We start from the raw sequence: 23,788 nt of genomic DNA, 5'->3' as shown, positions 1-23,788 counted from the left end.
AAAATGCCAACCCCTGCCCATTCCTGATGGTCTTGTGCCTGGCACAGTGACCTTTCCTTGAACTGGGCACAAGGGAGGCAGAGATTTCGGATAGGAAATTGGGAAATCGTCCTTGACTAACCTCTCAAGAGAACACCCAGCACTGGATGGTTGGTTTTGGTTGTCTTGTTTATTTTCACACCCCGAAAACAATTTTTTAAAAAGCAGCAGCAGCAAAAATTCCATAACCAACTAGAGTTTCCTATGCAGCAGCCCCATGAAAAATGAAGCCAGGAGGACGGAGCGGGTTCTAGCAGTCATTTTCTGGATAAAAGGCCCATGATTAACAGGCCAATTCTGTTCTTCTCTGTGGCTATTTGCAGGCATCCTGATCTCCCCAGAGCTGATTCATGTTTGCCTCTTTTTGTAACCCTCTAAGGCAGTGCCTGACACGGAGCAGGTGCTGAATAAATGCTCATCCACTGACTTTCCTTTATCTTGACTTGCAAGGGTTTTCTCTGCTTTAATCACTACAGACCATCTTCAGTAGTTGCAGGAAGGAAGTGGAAATACTTATATGGGTTAGAGAAGCCTCTAAACAAAGAAGCCTTATGTGCAAGTCTAGTCTTTGTTCTAGTGCAAGGTATTGAGCATTTATTAAGCACCTACCATATGCGGGACAACAGTGGTTAGTGCTGAAGACAGAGAAAAACAAAAACAAGGTCAGAGGAAAAAGAGTGATGTCTATGAAGCTGTGATGGTAGAATTAGGGACCTGGCAACAGAGGTGAGTGAGAAGCCATGAGGAGTCATGGATAAAACCAGGCTTGTGGGTGGCTAGGAAGATGGTGATACCCTCGATGGTAATAGAAAAATTAGAAGAGGGAAGAGCTTGCAGGCAAAAGAGAACAAGTTCAATTTTGAGCCTGAAGCGTACAGAATGATTCTAGCTACAACCACCTGAACTGTAGCATTCAGGTTTTCAGGTTCAGATAAACCAAATGATCCAAGCCAACTGGCTTTCAGCCTCAGGTCCTCTTGAGTAAAGAAAGCTTTCTTTCTCCTCGGTAAACCTAGAAGCGATCGAGTGCCACCTTGAAACACTCCCAGAAGCAACATGGTCACGATGGCACTCAGTAAAAGGCTGGACAATCATAAACAGCCCAACTCTTGAGCAATGCAGCGATGAGCAGTAGCCCTTTCGGTGTCCTAGTGTCTTCCCATAACCATTTAATTAATGATTGATTTCCCAAACTTAACACACACCCAACGGCTCTCTGTGATGTAACTTCTACCATCTGAGATCAATGCACCATGATCCAGAGGGTTGTACAGACAATCTGGAGGAATCCTAATTTTATAACCTATGAGGGCCTTGGAGGTTGCTTTATCTAGCTGCCTCCTTCTGCATCTGAGGAAACTCAGGACAAAGGAGCGAAGTGATTTTGATTGCATTTCATTCTCTCACTTTCCAGTCATTATCAGCTGTCATCTCTCCCCCAATGAAAATGGGTCATCTTCCCCACAGCAAATACCACCAGGTTCTCTGATGTTGGTCTGAAAGGGTTTTCTAGAGTCCAGTGACTGAGCATTTCCCAGGGACAGCAGCAGAACAGACACTATTAACATCATACAAGATTGATTTCTATGGCAAGCAATCTGTAGGGAAGCTTCCCTAAGATGATCCAGCGTTCCCCGATTTTCCCTCTTGGTTCCCATCAGGGAGAAAATGTTAAGTTAAATTTTGTGAGATGCCACTTGCCAAGAACCTAAGCTGGGAGAGTCAAAGACCAGGGTGGGAGAAACAGTCTTGGCACTTTGCCCTTTTCTGTACAGTCAGCATCTTCTCTTTACACTCATGAGCACCTTCACTCCTTGGAAGCCAAAGACCGAAAGACAAACTCCTTTATTTCTTTATAGACTTGGAGGCAACCTAATAGCACAGGGAACGGAACGGTAGGCCTGGAGTAAGGAAGACTGGATCAAATATGATCTTAGATACTTCTTAGCTGCCTGCCTCAGTTTCCTCAATTGTAAAAAGGGGGAAATAAAGAGCCCCTACTCACAGGGTTGTGAGAATCAAATGATTTAATGTTCATGAACTGTCTGGCACTTCACAAATACTTGTTTCCTTCTTTCTTCTCTCCCATTCCTGCCTCAGCCTTTTGAAATCTCTCTCTTCCTTCAAGGATCACCTTTGGTCTCATCTCCTCCAGGATGCTTTCGGTGGACCCCACCAATACCCCCCCCCCATTGTCTTACTGAATAATTCTATTTAAGAGCCTACTTGTCAGCACTGTAGGATACTGAATTGAGAGAAACTTAGCTGTCCCTCATTTTATAGAGAAGGTAACTGAGGCCCAAAGGGATCATTGGAGAAAATTTTAAAAGTCAGGTATAAAGTTTTTTCAAAGAGTAAGCTCTGAAAAACAAACATGATGTGGATCTTGGGGGTCTTCTAGGTGGCTCAGTGGTTTGACAGCCAGGCCCAGAGACAGGACCTAGGTTCAAATCTGACACTTCCTAGCTGTGTGACCCTGGGCAAGTCACCTAATCCCCACTGCCTAGTCATTACCTCTCTTCTGCCTTGAACCAATTCACAGTACTGATTCCAGATGAAATATAAGGGTTAAAAAAAAAAAAAGCATATGGACCCTAATTATAGACTGCCCAACATACTAAATGTTCATTTTGTCTCTTTACCTGGTATAACAACTTGCAGCTTGATATGAAAATTCTCAAGACTGATTAGGGAAGTGAAAGAGGAAGGAAGGGAAACACAATTGGCTCTGGGTTTGCAGGGCAGCAAGAGGCCAGTGGAGATGGGGAAGGGGTCAGTGGATGAGAAGCAGGGATGTAGCAATGCCTTCATCACCCTCCACGGGCCCCACATTACAAGATGTGCTTCAACACACAGGGAAAGGTGTTACCCTCCAAACCCAAGACTGTAATAATGAAAATAAATGTAATATGTAATAATTAAAATGCTACATGTAATATTTAGAAATTGGTTTTGTTAAATAATATTAGTAAAAAAAATTGTGATTTCCATTTATAAAATTAACTAAGTTACAGGATAATAGTAGCTTTTAACAATTTAATTTAATATAAATATAGTATAAGAAATAAGGAAGTAGAAATTTTATTTCCTAGCCTACCACTCTAGTGGTAGTCTGATCCATAGAATTTCAGCTCACTCCCCAATGAGGTTCCAATCTCCACATGGAAGTCCAGTAGTCTCTTCAGAGCAAGTCTTACCAGCCCACGGGGGTGTCTTCCACCTGAGCCACCAATGCTGAATGGAGCAGAAGAATCAATCCCAGCAAACTAACACCCAAAGCCCCTGATCTCCTCTACGGTCTCATCTTTTATAGCCCTTTTCTCCATGTCACTTCTTGTCTCTCTGAACTGGTCTATAACATCTCAGGAACCAAACAGAGTCTCTCTGCCCCGGACCTGTCGCCCTTACTTCCTGAGCATGTTCCTAGGACCCTTAACCTGGGACTTCTCTTTGGAGTGTTCTAGCCATGCTAATGGGACAGGTGGGACAAGAAGAAAGCTCACAACCTGGGGAGGAAGGGGTTCCCTTTACACAAGACCATCAATAAAACAAGTACAAAATTAGACTCGGATTACAGAGAAGAAAAATAGGGCCATTCAATTCCATTTAAAGGGCATTTACTAAACACGTATTAGTGTAAGGCATTGGGGAAAAAAAGTTGAAAAACATTTTTTTTCCCTTCAAGGCAAAGACTGTAAGGACTGTAATCAAATGGGGCAGAAACCCCTAAAAATAGTAGGTTAGTAGCAAATGTGGTGAGGGAAAAGGTCTAGACCAGTGATGGGCAAACTATGCCCCTGGGCCAGATGCAGCCCCCTGAAATGTTCTATCTGGCTGTACAACATTATTCCTAATCTGACGAATACAGTGAGTAGGATACAATACAATGAAACTTCAAAAGAGTTGCCTTAGAAACTAACTGACAGATGAGCATTTCCTTTCCTTTGGCCCCCTCTTTAAAAAGTTTGCCCATCACTGGTCTAGACAAAACACCAGGAAAATGTTGAGAAAGTCGTCCCTTTTGGTTGAAAGAGAGCCAAAAAGGATTCATGAAGGCGAGGAACCTTAAAGGAGGCGAAAGGCTGAGTTGATGGAAAAGTCCACTCCTAACACAGGACAAACACATACAGAGGAGAGGAACAGATGATGCCCATCTTAGCTGGAACAGTGTGTGAGAAGGGGAATGAAGGCTCGAAAGGGCAGCTGGAGGCAGACTTTAAGAGAGCCTCAAACACAAGGGCTTGTATTTTGCTCTGGAAAAGGGCTATGGAGATGACTAAAGGTTTTTGAGAAGGGGAAATGACATGGTCAGGCCTGGGCTACTATCAGAATAATTTTGGCAGCTCTGTGAATGGAGACAAGAACAGTCGTTGGGGAAAGCATTATAACAGCCTAGGTGAGGGGCAAAGACTGCCAGATCTAGAGATGGGGGGAGGTAAGAAGTGGGGGAGGTGTGAGAAAACAACAGTGGAAAATGACCAGACGGTATGATCAGGTAAGATCGTCAGGTCTTACCAAATGTATGAGGAGGGAAGTGAGACGTGGGAAAGGAAAGAGTCAGGATGGCTCTGAGATTATGAACTTGGGTAATTGGGCAATTATGTAGCTATTAACAAAAATAAGGTAAGTGGAAGTGGTCTCTGTAATCCTATGTATTTATCTTATGGATTTAAAGGCATTATTCTGAGAAAGGGTCCAGACATTTTACCAGAGTGCCAATGCATTGGTTCCATGAACTCCTGCTCTGCACTTAGGAGACAAGAGAAAGATGAACTATCAGAACCTAAGGAGTCCGAGAAAAGAGAACCAGGAGACAGAAGAGGCATGGATACCACTAACACATGCCCAATCAGAATGCTTTACACATTTTGTTCTTTGATTTCCAAAAAGCATAGCTTCCATTTGTTTCTTTGGTTAATCATTATTCATTTCTGTTAATTATTTAATTCCACTAGTTCTTCTAGGTTTTCTAGGGATTATAGATTTAGGACTGAAAAGGACCTCAAAGGTCATCTACTCCAAACCCTTTATTTTAGAGATGAGGAAACTGAGGCCTGGAGGGAAATGACTTGCCCAAGTTTATAGAGGTAGTAAACAGCAGAGCCCAGGTCTTCTAATTCCATGTCAGAATGAAATGATAGCCATGTGCCTGGTGACTTTTAGCACTTCAATATAATGGTGCATCTGGGTAACAAAAAGGATAGAGAGCCAGATCTGGAGTCAGGAGAACCTGGATTTAAATCTGACCTCAGACATTTCTTAGCTGTGTGGCCCTTAGTTATGTGGCAAGTCACTTAACCCCAATTGCCTATTATCACTCTTAGGAGTAACACTAAGTCTTAGGAGTAATACTAAGACAAAAGATATGGATTAAAAGAAAAAAAACTTCAATTGTGCAAAATATTTAGTAAGCCTCTACTCTATACTAAGCAATAATGAGAGCTACAGAGTCTAAATAAATAACCCATGGTCCCTGCCCTTGGGAGGTTTATCATGTAAGGGTACAGGGCATATGCAAACCATGAAGTGAGGCCGTCTTCTGTCCCCTGAGTGTAGATCAGGGGTTCTTAACCTTTTGTGTGTGTGTGTTTGGGCCCCTTTGACAGTTAGTCTGAACCCTTTCTCAGAGCAACGCTTTTAAATGTATAAAATAAAACACGGCTGAGTTATATGAGGCCCCCTGCCATGACATGGCAAGTGATCCAGGAAGGGAAAATAAAACACACAGGACTACAAAGGAAACTAATTATACTGAAATGAAATGACAAGTGAATTGAGACATGGAGGATGTGTTAAGTTTCACAAAGCCATTTAGGAAGCTTTCCCCACAGATGTTGCAAACATCCTTCATCTTTAGATCAAAGATGCAATCACTGAGCCACAGACACTTCTGCAGAGCCCAGATTCAATGTGTCTGTGACTCTCCAGCCTTCAAAGTAGAACACTTCATTTTCAGCCAAGGAAGGGGTCCCTGGAGAAGCCCCTACCAGGGAGAATATCCCTCCTAGAACTCCTAGGGCTCCATCTCAGTACTCACACACTCTATTCCAACGCCTCATCGTCTAGGTACCAAACCACTTTGGACTTTGGCCACCTCAGGGTCACCATCAGCCCACCCGTGTCTGTTACTGCCCTTGCTCATCATGAGGGAAGTTCTTCTTTCCTCTTCTCCCTCATCCTCATTTTGCCATTCTTTCCTGTTTGAGGGAAAGGAGATGAAGCACACGAGGACATCTAACCATCATCCTTCATCCCCACTCCATTGTGACTATTGCTCCTGCTCATCTGTCCTTTTGGTATTGTTCCATTTTCTTTTTAAATCCTAAATTTAACAAACATCTAATAAACTGAGCAATGTACAATGGAAAGGAAAAGGACTGCATGGGAAACTGTAAATCTCTACTATGTACAGCTGACTTTTCTGTTTAAGTTTAAAAAATTCAATATCAGTAACTATCAGGACTGTCCAGCCTGTGGTCTGCAGTGTCTCCCTTCTGTTCGCTTCCCATTTTTTGTGGGGTCAGGAAACGGTCCCTTTTCCCTCTACCTCTCTTTTCCCCAAGGCAGCTGGAAGCTATGGTAGACAGAGTATAGTACTCAGAGACCTGAGCTGGAAGACCTGAATTCAAATCTTGCTTCAGATTCTAATCATTGGTAATGACTGATTTAACTTTCTCAGCCTCAGTTTTCTCATGTGTAAAAATGGAGATAATAATAGCACCTACCTCTTGTGAGGATCAAATGAAATAAATTGCTTTGTAAACCTTAAAGCACTGCATAAATGCCATAATTACTATTATTATTAAAAAGTAAAAACAAAAACCTTGTGACAAATATGCAACCAAGCAAACAAATCCTGTATTGATCATGTCTGTAAATATGTATCCTGGGGCTCATCCCACTTTCAAGACCCAGAGCAGTCACTCTAAAAATTCCTAAATCTAGAAGAGCTAGGGTTGTCTCCTCTGCAAATCTTTGCCTAGTTCTCTCTCAAGGAGAAAAGTGGTGGCTCCACAGGCTCACTCAGAGAACCGTAGCTCAGCCTCAGAGTAGCAGTTATCCTAGTGGGCCAAAAATGCAAGATCCAAGTTACTACACTTTGAGGGGAATGGGTAGAGTAAGTGGCCCTACAAAAAGAGATTAGGGTTTTAATCATAAACCTTACATGACTTTACTTCAAAATAGTTTTCTTATGTACAGGATGTTCACAATAAATGATCTTGGGGCTTTAATTTAGAAGAATCATGATTGAGGCTTAAAGTCAAAGCGGGCCACAAAGGAAAGTCCTCTGAGGACATGAGGCCTATGTCATTGTCCTTTACAATCCAGGCAAGTCACAGAATCAAGTCTCCTGTGATATGATCGATGTATTTTAAGGCAGATTCTTTCCATCCATGAAGATCACGGCTTTGCATTCCACAAAGAAAAATTTGCTCACCTCCGATGATCTGCTCCAATTGCATCTGTGAGTTGACTGAAGCCCTGCTCTCTGGAACCAAAGAAAGAGAGGATACTATAAAGACATCACAAATTATTGACCCAACTTTCAGGAAACTTTGGTCTACCAAAGAATCACAAAACCTCAGAGCTGGAACAAACCATCTCACAAAACCAGTAAGAATTCCTTCTACTGTAGCAGGCTGAGACCCCCAAGCAAAGCTCAGGTCCATAGAGCAGAAGATCTCCAGCCACATTCCCCTTTCTTCTCTCCTCCATCTAGGGCATGTTTATATCCAATATCCCTAAAAACCCCTGAAGGTATATGTAACCCAGGCAAACTCTTGTGTATGTATCATGGAACCTATGGAAATTCCCTCAGTCTCTCAGACCCCTGCACAACATATACTCAATAAATCACTGATGGATGGCAGATTGTATTGTCATCACTTAAGGTCTCTCTGTTAATCATTGCCTGTTACCATGTGTATGGAAAGCTTGGGTAGAAACCCCAACTTAGTTTTCTCCCCCTATAACAATATGGAGAAATGGAAGAAGAACCTTCCGAAAAGGCCTAGGGTCAGCCACACTGAGATAGGAAGAGAATCTCCTGCCAAGAACAGCAAGCCGACCAGAGCAGCTAGAGGGGGGGTCAGGAGGCAGAAGCCAGGAAAGGTAGGCAAGGGCCAGGTGTGATCAGCTTTACTTGCCAAGCACAGATAATTCCACATCGGCACTAATCAGTTAAAGGTCCCTGCCTCGAACCACTTACTTCAGAAGGGCCTCTAACTCCCGCTTGACTTTCCTGACCACTGGTGGTCCCCCGTAGGTAAATGCCGTGTACATCTGGACCAAGGAGGCACCAGCTCGGATCTTCTCCAGCGCATCTTGCCCACTGCTAATCCCACCAACTCCAATTATGGGAATTTTTCCTGATGAGTAAATGAATGAGATGGACATCCATGCCCACATCTTCTGCCTCTATCCCATCCATAAACCAACAGCTACACTGTCCTGACCCAGAACTGTCCCTCTTGGTGCTGGAAGCCTTACCTTGGGTGAGTAAGTACATCTCACTCACAGTCTGTGTCGCTAAGTCTCGGAGGGGCCTCCCACTCAGTCCTCCTACTTCAGATCGAAGTGCACCCTGAAGGCTGGCAGGGCGGCTGACAGTTGTGTTGGTGATTATCAACCCGTCAATGCCTAGCTACAGTGTGGGAATGGAGAAATGCATGAGCTACATGTGGTGCCCGCAGGCCCCCCCGAAAACCTCAGCATGCCTTGAGTGGTACCCTGGAAAGGAAGAAATGGCTCAGCCTACTAACCCGGGCACACTTCACCAGCATCACCAGAAATCAAAAGCTGGCATTCAATCCTTGATCACATTACAGCAGTTGGTGGTACAGTGGGGACAGCCTGGAGTCAAGAAGACCTGAGTTCAAACCCTAGCTGTGTGACCCTGGGCAAGTCACTTCATTTCTGTCTGCCTCAATTTCCTCATCTGTAAAATAGGGATAATAATAGTACCTACCTCCCAGGGTTGCTGTGATGATCAAAGGAGGTGACTTAGGTGAAATGCTTTGCAAACCTTCAGGCACTAGGTAAATGCAGCTATTACTATATTATTATTTTACTTCCAAATTAAGCACAGGACTTGAGTCTCAACTCAGAGCTGACTATAAAAGAATGAAGAACTGGATACACCACAACCTTCCTCTTAAAACTGAAGCAGGGATGATGGTTTGGAGAGAAAAGAAAGAAAAAGGCCAAGTGTAAGCAAAGATTTGCTTTCTCAGGTACAGGGACAATTTCCTGACTCACTCTGTGATTGGCACCCATAACAACTAATTGCATCAGGGAGAAGGATTAAAGGATCTGTTCCTAAAGAAGACCAGAGCAGCCATGAGAAAGGGGATTGCTGGCCTAGGCCTTGAGACTCTCACCTCCTTGACCACACTGGCTATCTCCTTCTTCTCCTGGGTTGTGAGATCCGGGGCAATTTTCACCAGTACGGCTGGCTTATGTCCACCCTGCAAGGCATCCCTCTCCTTCAGCACCTGGAGAAAAGGTAATATTAGAATTTGGAGCTTCTTAGGAAAAAAAAACTTCCAATGAAATTGTAAACTATAGCAATTCTTCAGTGTTTCTTTGTGACAAGGGAGGACTTGCTGATGGGAATTGAGGACGAAACTACTGTGCTATTTTTAAAAAGGCACAAACGAAAGCTATTAATTAGGAAGAACAAAAAGTAAAGAAAAAAAATTGAGACACAAACTTAAAAGGGCAATTCTGCATTTTCAGAATAGAACAGCATTCATAGAAGTTTCAGAGGTGAGATCAACAGCTTGGATATGGGAGGGGAGGGAAGGCCGACAGTGAGGAATCCAGGATGACCCCTAGGTTGTGAACCTGAGGGCCTGGAAGGATGATGTTGTCCTCTATAGGGATAGGGAAGGGGGGGTGGGAGGTAGAGAATTGGGGGGGACCAATATGTGAGGTTGGATGATCAATATGGATTTGATTCAATCTTTCCAAATTACAAATAGTACAGCAACTAAAACCACAAAGGACTGATTCTCTATTACAGTCCAGGATCTGTAATTACAGATAGTCCTCACTTTACATAAATGGACCATTCCTCAGACCTCTACGTAATGAGAATGTGCCCATGGATGTGGGGAAGGGAAGGAGAGATGCAGGAAGAGGGCCAGAGGCCAGGGACAGAGGTGAGAGCAGGAGGAAGAACAAGGGGAAGTCTAAGGACAGACACACAGTACCGGAATGCAGACAGAAGACAGAACTGAGGCATTGGACACATGGGCAGGTGGGCAGAGAGGGGCAAAGGTCTCTCTCAGCACTACAGGTTTTAAGCCAAGCCCCTATGGGGTGGCAGCAATGTTTCCATACATCCTTTCTTCTGCTTTCACTTAAGAGGGTTTTTATTCAGTGTGGGAAGGGAGGCAACAGAGCAATAAGTCAAGAGGCAGAAACAAAGAGAGAGAGCACAGTACTGAACAGTAAAGCTAAAATAATGTTTTTTAGGAATGTGGATTTCTTTCATAATTCAAAAGTCAAATTTGCCTACTGCAAATTTATAGAAAGTGAGAACTGTCTGTGTTTAAAAAACTTTCTGAAAAAAAGTTAGATGACTATTCTTTCAAGTACATAATGGTTAGAAATGATGATCCCTCACCCCAAATTATGGGCATTTCAAAGCTCAATGTAAATTTTGAGTTTGTTTTTCTTTTTGCAAGGGAAGGCTGTCTGAGAAAGAGGAAGAGGAAGAGGGCTCTGAGCAGAAATCCAGATGATGTAAAAAAAAAAAAAATCAATTTAAAAAACTTTAAACTCTATAAAGTTTTGGAATGGTTTGGTTTAAAAAAAAAAGCATTATCAAAAATCCTTCTAAGTCAATTTTAATCCAAATGTTTTTAAGACTGATCTTTAAAAATCCACATTAATGTAGATAGTGACCTTGGTTAGCAGTTGGCGTAATTCATCTTTTCCCTGTAGATTCCTCAGTCCAGCAGTATTAGGACTGGAAACATTCACCACCAGGTAATCTGCCAAGGGTCCCATCACTCGAACTCCTTCTACATAATCAGCTGCTGCATCTAAGGAGCTCTTGTTCTTTCCCAAGTTGATTCCCAGTGGCATCCCATCTGCAAGAGATGACCAAACACTTGAAATCTAACTATTACCAATTTTGTCTCAAACCTGCTGCCATTCACATAACCAAGTTTCCTTCTACTCTGAAGTACATACACTATGCCATCGGCAAAGGCCAACGGTACTTTCTAGGCTTTCTGTCTGATGGCTGAGAATCAGCTTAGGACATCAGCAGAGTTCACCACACCTATTTACTAACATGGAGACTTACTAACACCCTTCTCAAACCCAAGGTGAAAAATATCCCATTTTGGTTTCATCTGCAGGAGCAAAAAAATCTAAATAAAGTAGGTTTTCAGGACCAAGTTGGGTTCGAGTTGAGTCAGGAGATGGTGGGTTCCTCCTTGGAGGGGGTCCCGAAGCAAAGACTGGATGGCCACTCATTGGAGGTATGAGAAGGTCTCATTCAGCTATGGGGGGTAGGCCTAGATGTCTCTATTATATTCTGTAAATCTCTAGGATGTTCTATATGCCTAGAACTTGCTCCCTTTCTCTTTGGCCTCTAAAATTCTTCAAGGTTCAATGTAGGCCACTTCTTCAGGAAGCTGACCCTAATCTCAATTGTCAGGACTTTCTCCCTCCTCAAACATCATTGCATCTACTTACCTGCATACAGCTTCCATCCCATGTCCCCTCCTTTCCACAAAACAGAAGTTCCTTGAGGACAGAGACTTTTATTTAGCTCTTTTTGCATCTTCAGGACCTTGCACATTTTGGGAGACCAGATCTGTGGTTTCACTGGCACAGAACTTCTAGTGAATAAATCTTCTACCAATGATAACTATTAGCAACTGTAGCTAAGTGGCACATATAGAGTACTAGGCTCAGGTGGGAAGATCTGAGTTCAAATCCAGCTGAGACACTTAGCAGCTGTGTAACTCTGGACAAGTCCCTTAACTTCTGACTGCCTGAGTTTCCTCAACTATAAAATGGGGATAACAGAACCTATTTCATAGGGTTGTTGTGAGGATCAAATGAGATATTTGTAAATGCTTAGCACAGTGCCTGGGACATAGTGTTTAATATTTTTTTGTTTCTGGGATACCAAGAGCTTAAGTTAAGAGCTTACCTTGTGTAGAGTCACTCAAATAGCTAGTGTGTATCAAAAGCAGAATTTGAACCCAGGTTTTCCCAACTCCAATATACTCTCCCCATTATATCATTCTGCCTTTCACACAAAAATGCCTACTGAATTTAAATTACTGCCAACCATTTAAATTAAGTTGGATTGGAAAGTCACATCTCTGCCCTGGAGCTGATTAGAATTTTCACTAGAATCTCACCTGGCCCTGCTGACTTAGCCTGATCTAAGCAGAACCGGAGTTGTTACTCTTTCCCTGGGCATCTGATGTCTTTTTCCAACCCCATGCTCCTAGGCACACTAAAGGCAAAAAGTGCAAGTTTTTTTCTTAACTCCCTGCAAGACGTCAATCCTCACCATGGTCCCTGGCCTGGTAGAGAAGCTGCTCCAGACCCTTTCAGTTTAATTGACAGGAACCATCTGAGGAAGGGATTAGAGCAGCTCCCACTGTGACTGCCCAGAAGATGGGCCAGAGGAAATCAGGAAGAAAAAAGGAGCCCAGAAGGTATCCCAAGGCACATTCTGACCTTTAAAGGGTCCCGAGACAGCCAGGTTTTTGTTTTCTTTACAAAGCAACATTTTAAACCTAGCTAGGGACACACTGGGTGACATTTAAAAATGGCATCTCCATTTTGCTAAGTACCCAGAGACCTTTCAGAAGATATAACAATGTAGTAGGGTAGCAGTCAGAAGCCCTGAGGTCTGAGTCCTGGTTCTAACACAATGTGTGACTATAACAAAGTCTTTTAACCTGTATGAACCTCGATTTTCCCATGTGAAAAACAGGGACAGTTTTACCAGGCCTGACTGCCTTGAAGAAAGGGTTGTTGTGAGGATCAAGTGGGAGAATGGATATGAGAGTGCTTTGGGTTTTTTCTTTATCACTATAAAATGTTTAATTTACATGCATCTATACAACTCTCCTATATCAAGGTGACAAAATATACCATACAAGTTTTGGCATTTATTCAACATTCATGATATTTTTTCCTGAACAATGAACACTGCCACTTAGAACTGAGGCTCTAAGACATACAATCAATTTTCTCATGCACAGACATCTATAAATCCTAATACTATTATGAAATGACCTACATAGAAAGCTGAAATTCCACAAGAGCAAATGAGCTTTACTCCAAGAGCTCCAAGAAAGGGAACACAATAGAAGTAAAAAATTGTAATTGTGTCTTTTATATGAGAGGTTGAGAAAAATGTTTACTTCTGCAGCGTCAAATATAAGAATGCACTAGGTGTTATCCATATCTGTTAAGTAAAATAGGAACACTTTAGGATTCCTTCTTTTTCTTGTATATGAAAAATATATGCAAATTGGTTATTTAACAAATAACTTTGAACTATAGAGAACTACACAAATTCAGTGAGTTTGTGTGATCTCATTTGTGTGATTTGGGGAGACCTGTGATCACATCACTTTAAGGAACTCCCGGTGAGGAAATTCTCTCTGTAAATACAGATTGAAACTCTCCTAATAGAGTCACAGAGTTACTTTGGGTCCTGAAAAGTTAAATGACTTGTTTGTGATCTCATAGTGTGTAGCTAGGACAGAACTTAAACCCAGGTCATCCTGATGCCAAGGCCACACAAATTATACAGTATCATTGTGTTATTATTATTAAGCCCTATCCCTCCACCAGGAAATCTACCATCACTAAAAAGTCCTGAAAGAATGGCCTGAGGCCCACAAAGACTGGCCAGCCAAAGCAGCTATGAAAGGCAGCATTCATTCACGGGGTCGTCACCACAGCCCTAGGCCACAGAAGGTTAGTCACAGCCCTAAATGTGGCAGAGCAGAAGAATGGTCAAGTTGTCACTGACAAGGGATGCCCAGAGGCATTTGTTTGCCATCTCCCCCATCAGACTAGGAGCTCTCTAGGGCAGGGGCTGTGTTTCTGCCTCTCTTCATATGCCCAGCATTGAGCACGCTGCCTGGTACCTAGCTTAGTCACAGAGAGATACTTGGGCCCTGAAAAGTTAAATGCCTTGTCTGTGATCTCTCAGTGTGTATGACTGACTGGTTCAATGAGAGACTTAAAATGGCTATTGAAGAAGCCATGCAATTAGGGGTCATGATCTCAAAGAAATGAAAGGTGGCAGCCTCACTTGAAGAGATCTGAACTGGCCACTGGAGAGCGTGGGTTCAGAAAGCTCATTCCAAACCTGAGCAAGACACTTAGACTTTTTTTTTTAAAAGCCTTTACCTTCAGTCTTAGCATCACTTCTAAGACAAAAGAGTGGCAAAGGCTAGGCAATCTGGGTTAAGTGACCTGCCCAGGGTCACACCGCTAAGAAATGTCTGAGACCAGATTTGAAACCAACTCCTACCAACTACCGGTCTGGTCCTCTATGCACTGTGCTAATTGCTGTCCCAATTCATTTAAACTTTCTTTCAGTATTCCCACCTACAAAAATAAGAGAAATTATGCAAATGAGGTTTTTTTAAAAGAGCAAACAAAAGACAGAAAGAACAACCTTTAAAAGCCATCCCTTCCTAGGAACTTGGGATCCTCGCTCTGAATCTGGAAAGGACCTCAGAGGCACCTACTCGTACTCCCTCATTTTTTAGATAAGCAGAGGCCCAGGGAGGGAGAGAAGTGACTTGTCTAATGTCGCCAAGATACTTTCTAGGTATGACTCCTCTGAAATAGGAATGTGGTTCCAATATTTTTCTGTTTTTCCACTCTGATGCCCAGTTTTTCTTGGCAGCTCATTAATGAACCCCCTCCCAGGACTCCATTTTACCTTCAGTGAGCTTAGCTTGCTTTTGTTGTCGAGCCCGTAACCGGTGCTCCACCGCTGAGAGTCCATGACTGTTGAATCCATATCTATGAAATACAAGAGGATTTATCTCACTGATCTCCCCAACCAGAGAGTATTTTTGTGCACTGGCGACATTCTGAGGGATGGACACAATGTCCACTTTGGGAGAAAGAAAGGAAACTAAAGACAATTTTACATTTTTAGGGATTGAACAAATAAGATACTCTTCACAAACCAAATCCGTCTATTCACCTACCTATTAATAACAGCCTGATCTTCTGGAAGCCGGAAGACTCTGGGTTTAGGGTTTCCCTCTTGAGGTTTTGGGGTAACACTTCCTACCTCAACAAAACCAAAGCCCATCTTATAAAGTCCATCCACTGCTTCCCCATTCTTGTCAAAGCCTGCAGCCATTCCCACAGGATTTCGGAATCTACGGCCCAGGACCCGTACTTCCTAGAGGGACAAAGAGATCAAAATTAAAGCCTTTATTTCATTAACACCATTCCCTAACTAAGCTTACAAGCCAAGGACACCTACCTAGATTACAGCACAGCTACAAGGGCCTCTAGAGACTCATTCAGAAACTCAGACACAGAAAATCTAATTTTAATGAGCTGACATTGTTTTCCCTTTGGACCAAGAACAACAACAAATTACTTCCAAGCCCTGTTCCTTTCTTTTCAGAAATGTTTGTCTATCTATCTCCCATCCCCATCTCTAATTTTCCCCTGTATTTCAATCCCTCCATTTTGACATTATCTCTTTTTTCTTTCTTGTAAATATTATATTACAAGAATTAACAAATGACAGTATCTTTTTTTTAAACTTAAAACAATATTGTGTATTGGTTCCAAGGAGGCCAATAAGAGAAACAGAGTCTCAAATAGATATTTTTATCTGGACCCCATCAAAAGGTCAATGCAGTCTGGCAGAGCCGTGTGTTAACCTTTCTGCTTGTTAGAGCAAGACAGGGTGGGCTATCTAAGATAAAAATCTGAGATTCCTCTTTTGACTCCTTTTCTGATCCACACCTTTTATTATTGGAAAAACATTATAGTCTTATTGAAAAGCTTTAAATTCGTAGCAAACCAGCAGTCAAGACGTTAACATTCTCTCCATCGGTCAGAAATGCAACTGCTTGGTCTCAAAAACTGTTTCAGACAGACAAGGTCAAAACCTTGTCCAGCAGGGACTATCTGCCCCTGAGAAAAGTATTCCCAGACTTAGCTTACTGATAATAAGGCAGCTAGAATTCAACCTTGAACTTTGTTCTATTCCAGGCTAATCTCTACCCTGAAGTCACTGAAGTTTTTAGTGCTTTGATATGACATAATTTGTATTTCTGCACAACTGCAAAGTTTCTTTGTGCCTTTGTGTGAAATGGGTTTTGAATTCTATATATATTAAACTTGTGACTCAATGGCACTAAGGAGAAGTAGCAATGAGCTGACAGACAAGATCATCTCATCTCCTGCTTTTTTCTTTATCATCTAAGCAGTCCATATCAGAATCTAGGAGCAGTTGGATAGATTTCAACACCAAGGCAGAAGAGTGGTAAGGGCTAGGCAATGGAGGTTAAGTGACTTGCCCAGAGTCACACAGCTAGGAAGTATCTGAGGCCAGATTTGAACCTAGGATCTCCCATCTCTAGGCCTGGCCCTCAATCCGCTGAGCCACCCAGCTGCCCCTGACAGTATCTTTTGAGCTAGCAGATTCCTACAAACTGCAAAGGACAGATGTCCTGATTTTACACTAAAAAAAGGATTCTTAGCCTACAGTTCACGAACAGAAAAAAATTACATCTTTATTTTTACCCACCTCAAACTAAAATCAAGCATTTCCTTCAATTCTGCATTTTTATAGCTGGCATTTATATAGCCTTTTAAGGTCTGCAAGGCTCTTTACATATATTATCTCACTGAATCCTCACAATGACTCTGAGAGGTAGGTGCTATTATTATCCCATTTTAAAAATAAGCAAACTGAGGTAGAGAGTGCTTTGCCAGGGGTCACATGGCTAAAAAGGGTATAAGGCCGGGGGCAGCTGGGTAGCTCAGTGGAGTGAGAGTCAGGCCTAGAGACAGGAGGTCCTAGGTTCAAACCCGGCCTCAGCCACTTCCCAGCTGTGTGACCCTGGGCAAGTCACTTGACCCCAATTGCCCACCCTTACCAATCTTCCACCTATGAGACAATATACCGAAGTACAAGGGTTTAAAAAAAAAAAAAAAAGGGTATAAGGCCAGATTGAAATTAAGGTCTTCTTGACTCCAGGTCCAGCACTCTATTCACTGTACCACTAGTCCACAAGCTTCACTAGCCTGCCAAAGGGATCTGTCACAAAAAAGGTCAAGAATTCCTACAATAGGGCATGCCAATCTAAATACCAAGATGGATAGAGAAAAAATAAGAGGCCATACAAAACAAATGCATTTTTAATCATTACCTACCCACACACACATACATGTATGTATATATAACTGTCTCTCTGCACATAAACATACATATATGTTTGCATATTTATATACGTATGCATACATGCATAAATCTCCTTCTCTTCTAGCTGCATAAAGCTCTAATCTAAAAAAGTGATTAGACAGGGCAAGGTGCCCTACAGTTAGCCACCTCTTTAGCCAAATTCATAGGAGACCAGGAATCCTGAAGTATAAGTAGGAAAGAAAGTAAAAGGGTAAAAGGGTTAAGGTGAAAAAGCTAAAGAAGAGAAGAATTAGGAGGAAAAAGCCTAAGGGAAAAGGCACATGGGAAAATGAACTGGGAAGGAAGGACCAATAACCTCCTACCAGCACGCCTCTCTCCAGGGTCCTGAAACAATGCTCGATTTTGCCTCCAAAAGTCAAAGCTCCAGACTGGGATGGAAGGAAACTCAGATGATTGAAAAGAGGTTGGGGCCCTGCTTGCTGATAATTCTAGCAAACCCATTTTTCTCAGTTAATAAAACCATTCGCCAGAAGGGACTATCTTTTGACTCCTTTTGTATCCTCAACATTTAGTGCCATAACTGAGTATAGGAGGTGCTTAATAAATGATTAGCAAATTGAATTAAATTGAAATTGCAGGCCTGCTCATTCTAGGTGTCATCTTGTCCACTCCTTTCTACTAAGACCCCAACATTCCTCTAAAGGCTCCCTGGGGCACTGGTGTCCCCTGTGATAATTAGATTAAATCTACACTATTAAATCTTTAGATTTAATCACCAAAGGTGAGAACATCTCCAATTTTGGGAGGTCTGTAACCCATGTGTGCTAGAGTGCTAGAGTACATGTCCAATCACAACAGACGGTTCTCTTAGGACTGCCTAGAGGGCAGTCAGTCAGTTCTGATTTGTCACTCACTCTAGCACACGAGGACTACAGATCTCCCAAAATTGGAGATGTTCTCACCTTTGCTAATTAAATCTAAAGATGGGCAGTGTAGATTTAATCTAATTATTACACCCCAAGGATTCTCTGTGACCACCAAACATGCCTGATGGACAAGATCTTCTCATTCTAGTGATTCCAGTCATACAATGAAACCTTACTACAACACTCTTTATTATCAAGTTCTCTTTGGTTTAACTCTATCTAGAACCCATTAAAGGGAAGTTCAGCTCCTTAATGAAATACCAAAAGCAGACAATCTTCTGACAGGTATCGAAGGACAATATTAGGAAGAGGCTACACTATGCATATATGCACATGTACATACTTACATATATGTGTTGTATGCAGACATGCATGAGCACAATATACATATACCTACACATCTCATATGGGTATATCCCTGTATATGTGTGTATATATTTAAGTTAGTTCTGCTCCAAGCATCTCTTCAGCCCTATACATTATTAAAACATAGAACCCCTCCATTTGGCAAAAGGAACAAATGGGATACAAGAAGGTACCTTCACTGCCTAATCTGGGGACTCATGAATTTCCAACTATGATCACAGCTTCCACCAAGTCCGACCCCTAGTTGGGTGCAATGGGAGTATTTCCCCCTCCCTCCTCATACCCAGAGTGTACATACCAGCATGCTGGAATCTGGGAGGGCTGAGCGTGGGAGGAGTCCCATTGCGATACAGCGAATGGTGAGCTTGTGAGCCAGCTCTGGGTCTACCAGCCTCTGTAACACAGGCATCAAGTACTGGGAATAGAAGTGCTCATCTCCTACTGCTGTCAGGTAGGAGGTGAAGATCAGGCCTCCACCTCCAAGGATCACTGCTGCTTCCTGGGCCCGCTTCTGCAAAAACATATTGTCAGGGATTTACCTAAAAGCCAAGACACAGGCTACCTTCTGCAGCCTCTGCCTCCCACCTGCCAAATATACCAAGTTCTTCCCTTTTTTTATGTCATGAACCCATTTGGGAGTCTGGTGAAGTTTATGGACCGCATCTCGGAATAGTGCTTTGTTGCCTACATCCATAATTGAAGGAAAAGCTAAACTTTGGTTAGAGGTTAGTGAAAATAAAGAAATATGTTTTTCTCCATTCAAGTTCAAGAATCCCTTAAAACCTGTCCATGGACCTGATTAAGAACCTCAGTTTATAATGACTATAAAATAATGACTGGTTTTCCTTGTGATATCCAGATTTTTCCAACAATTACTTTTATAATCTGGGATTTCATCCATATGAACATTTCTTTTATCCATGCAGATCACAACCACTCTCTGACTTGGTAAATGTTTTCTAAAGGTTGCTGTGAACAAAACCACCCTGGGCCTTACCTGGTAAGCCTCTCCAAACCTAGCTAGAGGTAGTAGAATCATTCACCAGGCTTATACCCAAAGCCTTTCTAACTTGTACTTTCTTGATCTGGCAAATTATGGAGTTAATCTAGAGCAGTGGAATCAAATTCAAACAGAAACTGTGTCTACCAGCAGATCTTGACTTAGAAAACCACACATTAATATTATCTGTGTATTTTTGCTAATTACATTTTAATCTGTATCAGGCAGCATTTAGGAGTCCCCACCCACTCACTAAATTATCGTCTAGTTCTATAGTATCAATATGGCTCTTCAAGGTTTGCAACATATATATATATATATATAAAATCTCACTTCCTCCCAACAACTTTCTGCTATTATTATCTTCATTTTACACATGACGAATGTCAAGGGGTTTGCCTACCTTAAAGTGCTATGTAAATGTTAGCTAATGATATTCTAGATTTAAGTATATTGTTTACTGATGGAGAGGAAGCTGATATATAATGTAATGATGGTGGTATTACAAATTCCTAGAATTGGTAATACGAACAACTAGCATCTGAGATAGTAGCTGCCACAATTGATATATGAAGCATTATTGGAACTCAGATCTCCCTGTGCCCTAATCCAATACTCCTCCTAGCAACATAATCCACTGAGCAGCACATACAGAAGCCTACTCATTAGGCATTATGCAAAGCACTGGGAATACAAATAGAAGTCTTCTCTGCACCCTCAAGCAGCTTATAATTGCACTACTATTGTTTATTATTTATTATATTATTATTTATTAGCTTCCTCGACATCAGTACACAATACAGAAATATCCTGGATAATACCAAGTGCTAAAGTTTACTTAGCGCTAAGGTTTGCAAAGTTCCTGGTCTACAATTTTTACTTTGGCAGTGCTCACTGTTTCCAAAGTCTGTTATGCCTACCATCTGTCTACCTACTGCATCTCCTCCACTAGACTTGTCGCTGCTTGTGGTCGAAGGTCCATCTCTTACACTTATTTGGAGCTTCATCGAGTCACACTTAAAGGTCTGCTTCAAGCAAAGAGCTTCGCCCGTAAAATGCTATATAAATTGTCACTACTATGCGAAGGAAAACTTCTAATCAGTGTAAAGTAAGCCCATTGGGGGCAGGGGCTCTTCCCTTAGATCTGGCATAAAGCAGGCGTTTAATAAATGCTTCTTGGGGTCAGAAAGTGGTGGTATTTCACCCAGTCCACGGGGAAGGCCGAAGAACCCACGGCTTCAGATTCCTCTTCCCCCACACTGAAGGGCACGCGCGCAGGCGTGGGCACTGGGGGCACATATATTTTCGACTTCGGACACGCTCCTTCCCAAAAGGCTCCGCCCGCTCATAAGTCCTCCCCCCAACCTCGCTCACACTTAGATCGCCCTTCCCTCCCCCTCCCTGGGTAAGAGGGGGGCGCTACGTGGTTTAGGAATACTTACCCACAGGAGCCTCCCCGCCATGCTGTTCTAGCCACAGTGGGAACTTGCCCCCGGCTCCGCGGTCATTGGCGGAGGTGACGGGGCTATCCTCCAATCAGAAGAGGAGACGCACAGGAAAACCCGCCCTGCAATGACCCCCCACCCCCCCACCCAGGCCCAAGCTCCGTAGGTTTGGTTCCGCTTCTTTTTGCAGACTCGGAAAGCGAGGCCGGCGGACCTTGATTTACCTACGCCTTAGAGCCTGAGACTTCCCTCCGAGCTCTCCCACGCACTTTGGGGGCGGGGACCGGATCAGCCCCTACACGGGTGAATGGGCTTCCTCCCTCCCTTTCGGCTTGATCCCTCTGCTGTTCCCCTGACGGGCCGAGAGGACCAAATGCTGCACATTCCGGTAGAGTAGACCAGAAGCCCTGAGAAAGCAGGCCTCCATTTCGGTTTTTGTATACATCCAGGCATTTCTGCCACCCGACTCGGCTAGTAAAAAGCGCCCACTGCATTTGCTTGTGAACTGAATTGAGCTCACCGAGGCTTATCAAGGTGGGAAAACGTGAAGGAGGCGAGAGGCCCGAATTTTGTTTTCCTCCCCTACAGCCCTTAGATTATGTTAGGTAACCTGCATAGATTCTGGGCAAATCACTTCAAAAGTTTTGTCTCAGTTAACTCTAATGATCCGGCTTAGAGTCAGGAAGACTCATCTCATGAATTCTAATCCAATTTCAGACACTTACTAGCTGGGTTACCCTGGGCAAATCACTTAACTCTATTTACCTCAATTCCTCATCTGTAAAATGAGTGGGAGAAGGAAATGGCAAACCACTCCAGTATCTTAGCTGTGTGACAAGTTACTTCACCTGTTTGCCTCAGTTTCTAATCTGTAAAATGAGGTAGAGAAAAAAAAAAGACTAATCACTCCAGTACCTTTGCCAAGAAAACCCCAAATGGGGTCACAAAGTGTTGAACGCAACTGAATCCACTAGAGGATAACAAAATGGAGATAATAATAATGCCTCTCCCAGGGTTGTGAGGATAGAAAGATAATGTGCTAGATAAATCCTAATTGTTATGTAATTTTTTATTATAGAGACACATTGATACATAAAAATCTGTTATAGCTATTGTTATATGATTTTTGTGTTGTTCCATCATGTCTGACTTTTTGTGACTCCATTTAGGGTTTTCTTGGTGGAAATACTGAAGTGTTTTGCCATTTCCTTCTCCAGCTCATTTTACAGATGGGAAACTAAACAATGTTAATCAATTTGCCCAGGATCAAATATCTGGTAAACTCTAGATTTGAACTCAGGTCTTCCTGACTCCATGCCTGGCATTTTTTCTATCCACTGTGCTTCCTTCATCCCCCATTTTTGTATTGTGTAAATAGAATTAGCTCAAGCCCATTCATAGTTAAAACTCTAGCCACCAGAGATAATGTCATCCCCACCTCCCTTAGTGGGGAGGAGGGATGAGTTACCCACACGTGACAATAAGTAACAAATCAAAAACAAGGGCAGGCCAAATCAGTGTAGGGGCTGCCATTTGTCCACTTGAATTAGAAGTGGACCCACAGGAAGTGACGAAAGACACTATCTCTTCAAGTATGTAGGCAACTTCCTGTTGAGGGAGTTCCCACTTTGAACTTAGTGCAGAAGGTTCTCTGCTGAGACCTCAGGCAGCTTCCACTCTGAATTGTCATGTGGGTAAGTTAGGCTGACTTTTCTCGGGCCTACCTTGGCGTTTCCAGATTCACTACCTTAAGTAGGCTTCTTGCCTCCCTAATTGCTAAGGCCTTGTGGCTTATAGCCTAGTTTAATTAGCCTTTCAATTCTCTCTCCGCCCAGGCCCCCCCCTCTTCTCTCTCTCTGTCTCTCTCTCTGTCTCTGTCTCTCTCTGTCTCTGTCTCTCCCTCCCTCCCTCCCTCCCTCTCTCTCTCTCCCTCTCTCTCTCTCTCTCCCTCCCTCTCTCTCTCTCTCGATTTCACTTTCCTTCCTTCACTTATTCTGGGTCAACTGTGAAACTCCAAACTTTGCCCTGGACAATAGCCTTCCCCCCTCTACCCTCCATTCTATTTTCACTTTCACTGATTTTTAGGGTTGGAGGGGTGGGAGGCTGTGGAGCATTGAGCAGAGGGAAAAGAGATCAGACAGGTATTTGCTTAAATCATGGTTTCAACCATCCCCAGTAGGAGCTGGGACCATCTTCCATGGATACGAGGACCTACTATTTACATATCCAGTTGATTCTAGTCATTGACAGTAATTATGTTCTATAACACTGCCATGACGAATAAATTAGAGAATACCTAACCCTTGCTTCTAGGGGAAATCCTGAGTTCATTTTCTTTGAGCCTCTGGTCACAACATTTACTTTAGCACTTTCTGGAGCAGAATCATGTACACATCAACGAATTTCTTCCTTTTGCAGGATGGACCATATTATTGATTCATTAACATTGAACTCACGGTCAACAACACCATAACTCAGACTTGAACAAACGCATGTATTTTCTGTCTAACGCATGTATTTTCTCCATTAAGGCACATCACAGCCTTCTTGTGGTTAGGACCACTAGACAGGACTTCAGCACTATGCTTGGGGGCCATTTTGGGCAGTG

The 23,788-nt window shown here is 42.7% G+C and overlaps 1 protein-coding gene across 1 annotated transcript; it reads right to left on the bottom strand.

Moving 5' to 3' along the window:
• Positions 1-7,185: 7,185 nt before the first annotated feature.
• Positions 7,186-21,224, bottom strand: DHODH (dihydroorotate dehydrogenase (quinone)). The gene is made up of 9 exons (XM_044660497.1): positions 21,178-21,224; positions 19,034-19,246; positions 15,261-15,460; positions 14,987-15,069; positions 10,951-11,138; positions 9,420-9,533; positions 8,530-8,683; positions 8,249-8,408; positions 7,186-7,528 (listed from the first exon to the last, which is right to left on the bottom strand). Exons 1-9 carry the CDS (start codon positions 21,196-21,198, stop codon positions 7,474-7,476), a joined length of 1,188 nt encoding a protein of 395 aa, XP_044516432.1. The 5' UTR covers positions 21,199-21,224; the 3' UTR covers positions 7,186-7,473.
• Positions 21,225-23,788: the final 2,564 nt, after the last annotated feature.

Source organism: Gracilinanus agilis, chromosome 2 (genome assembly GCF_016433145.1).
Source record: "Gracilinanus agilis isolate LMUSP501 chromosome 2, AgileGrace, whole genome shotgun sequence".
Classification (NCBI taxonomy): Eukaryota; Metazoa; Chordata; class Mammalia; order Didelphimorphia; family Didelphidae; genus Gracilinanus; species Gracilinanus agilis.
The sequence above is the reverse complement of the archived record's forward strand: the minus strand, read 5'-3'. Positions and strand labels throughout refer to the sequence as shown.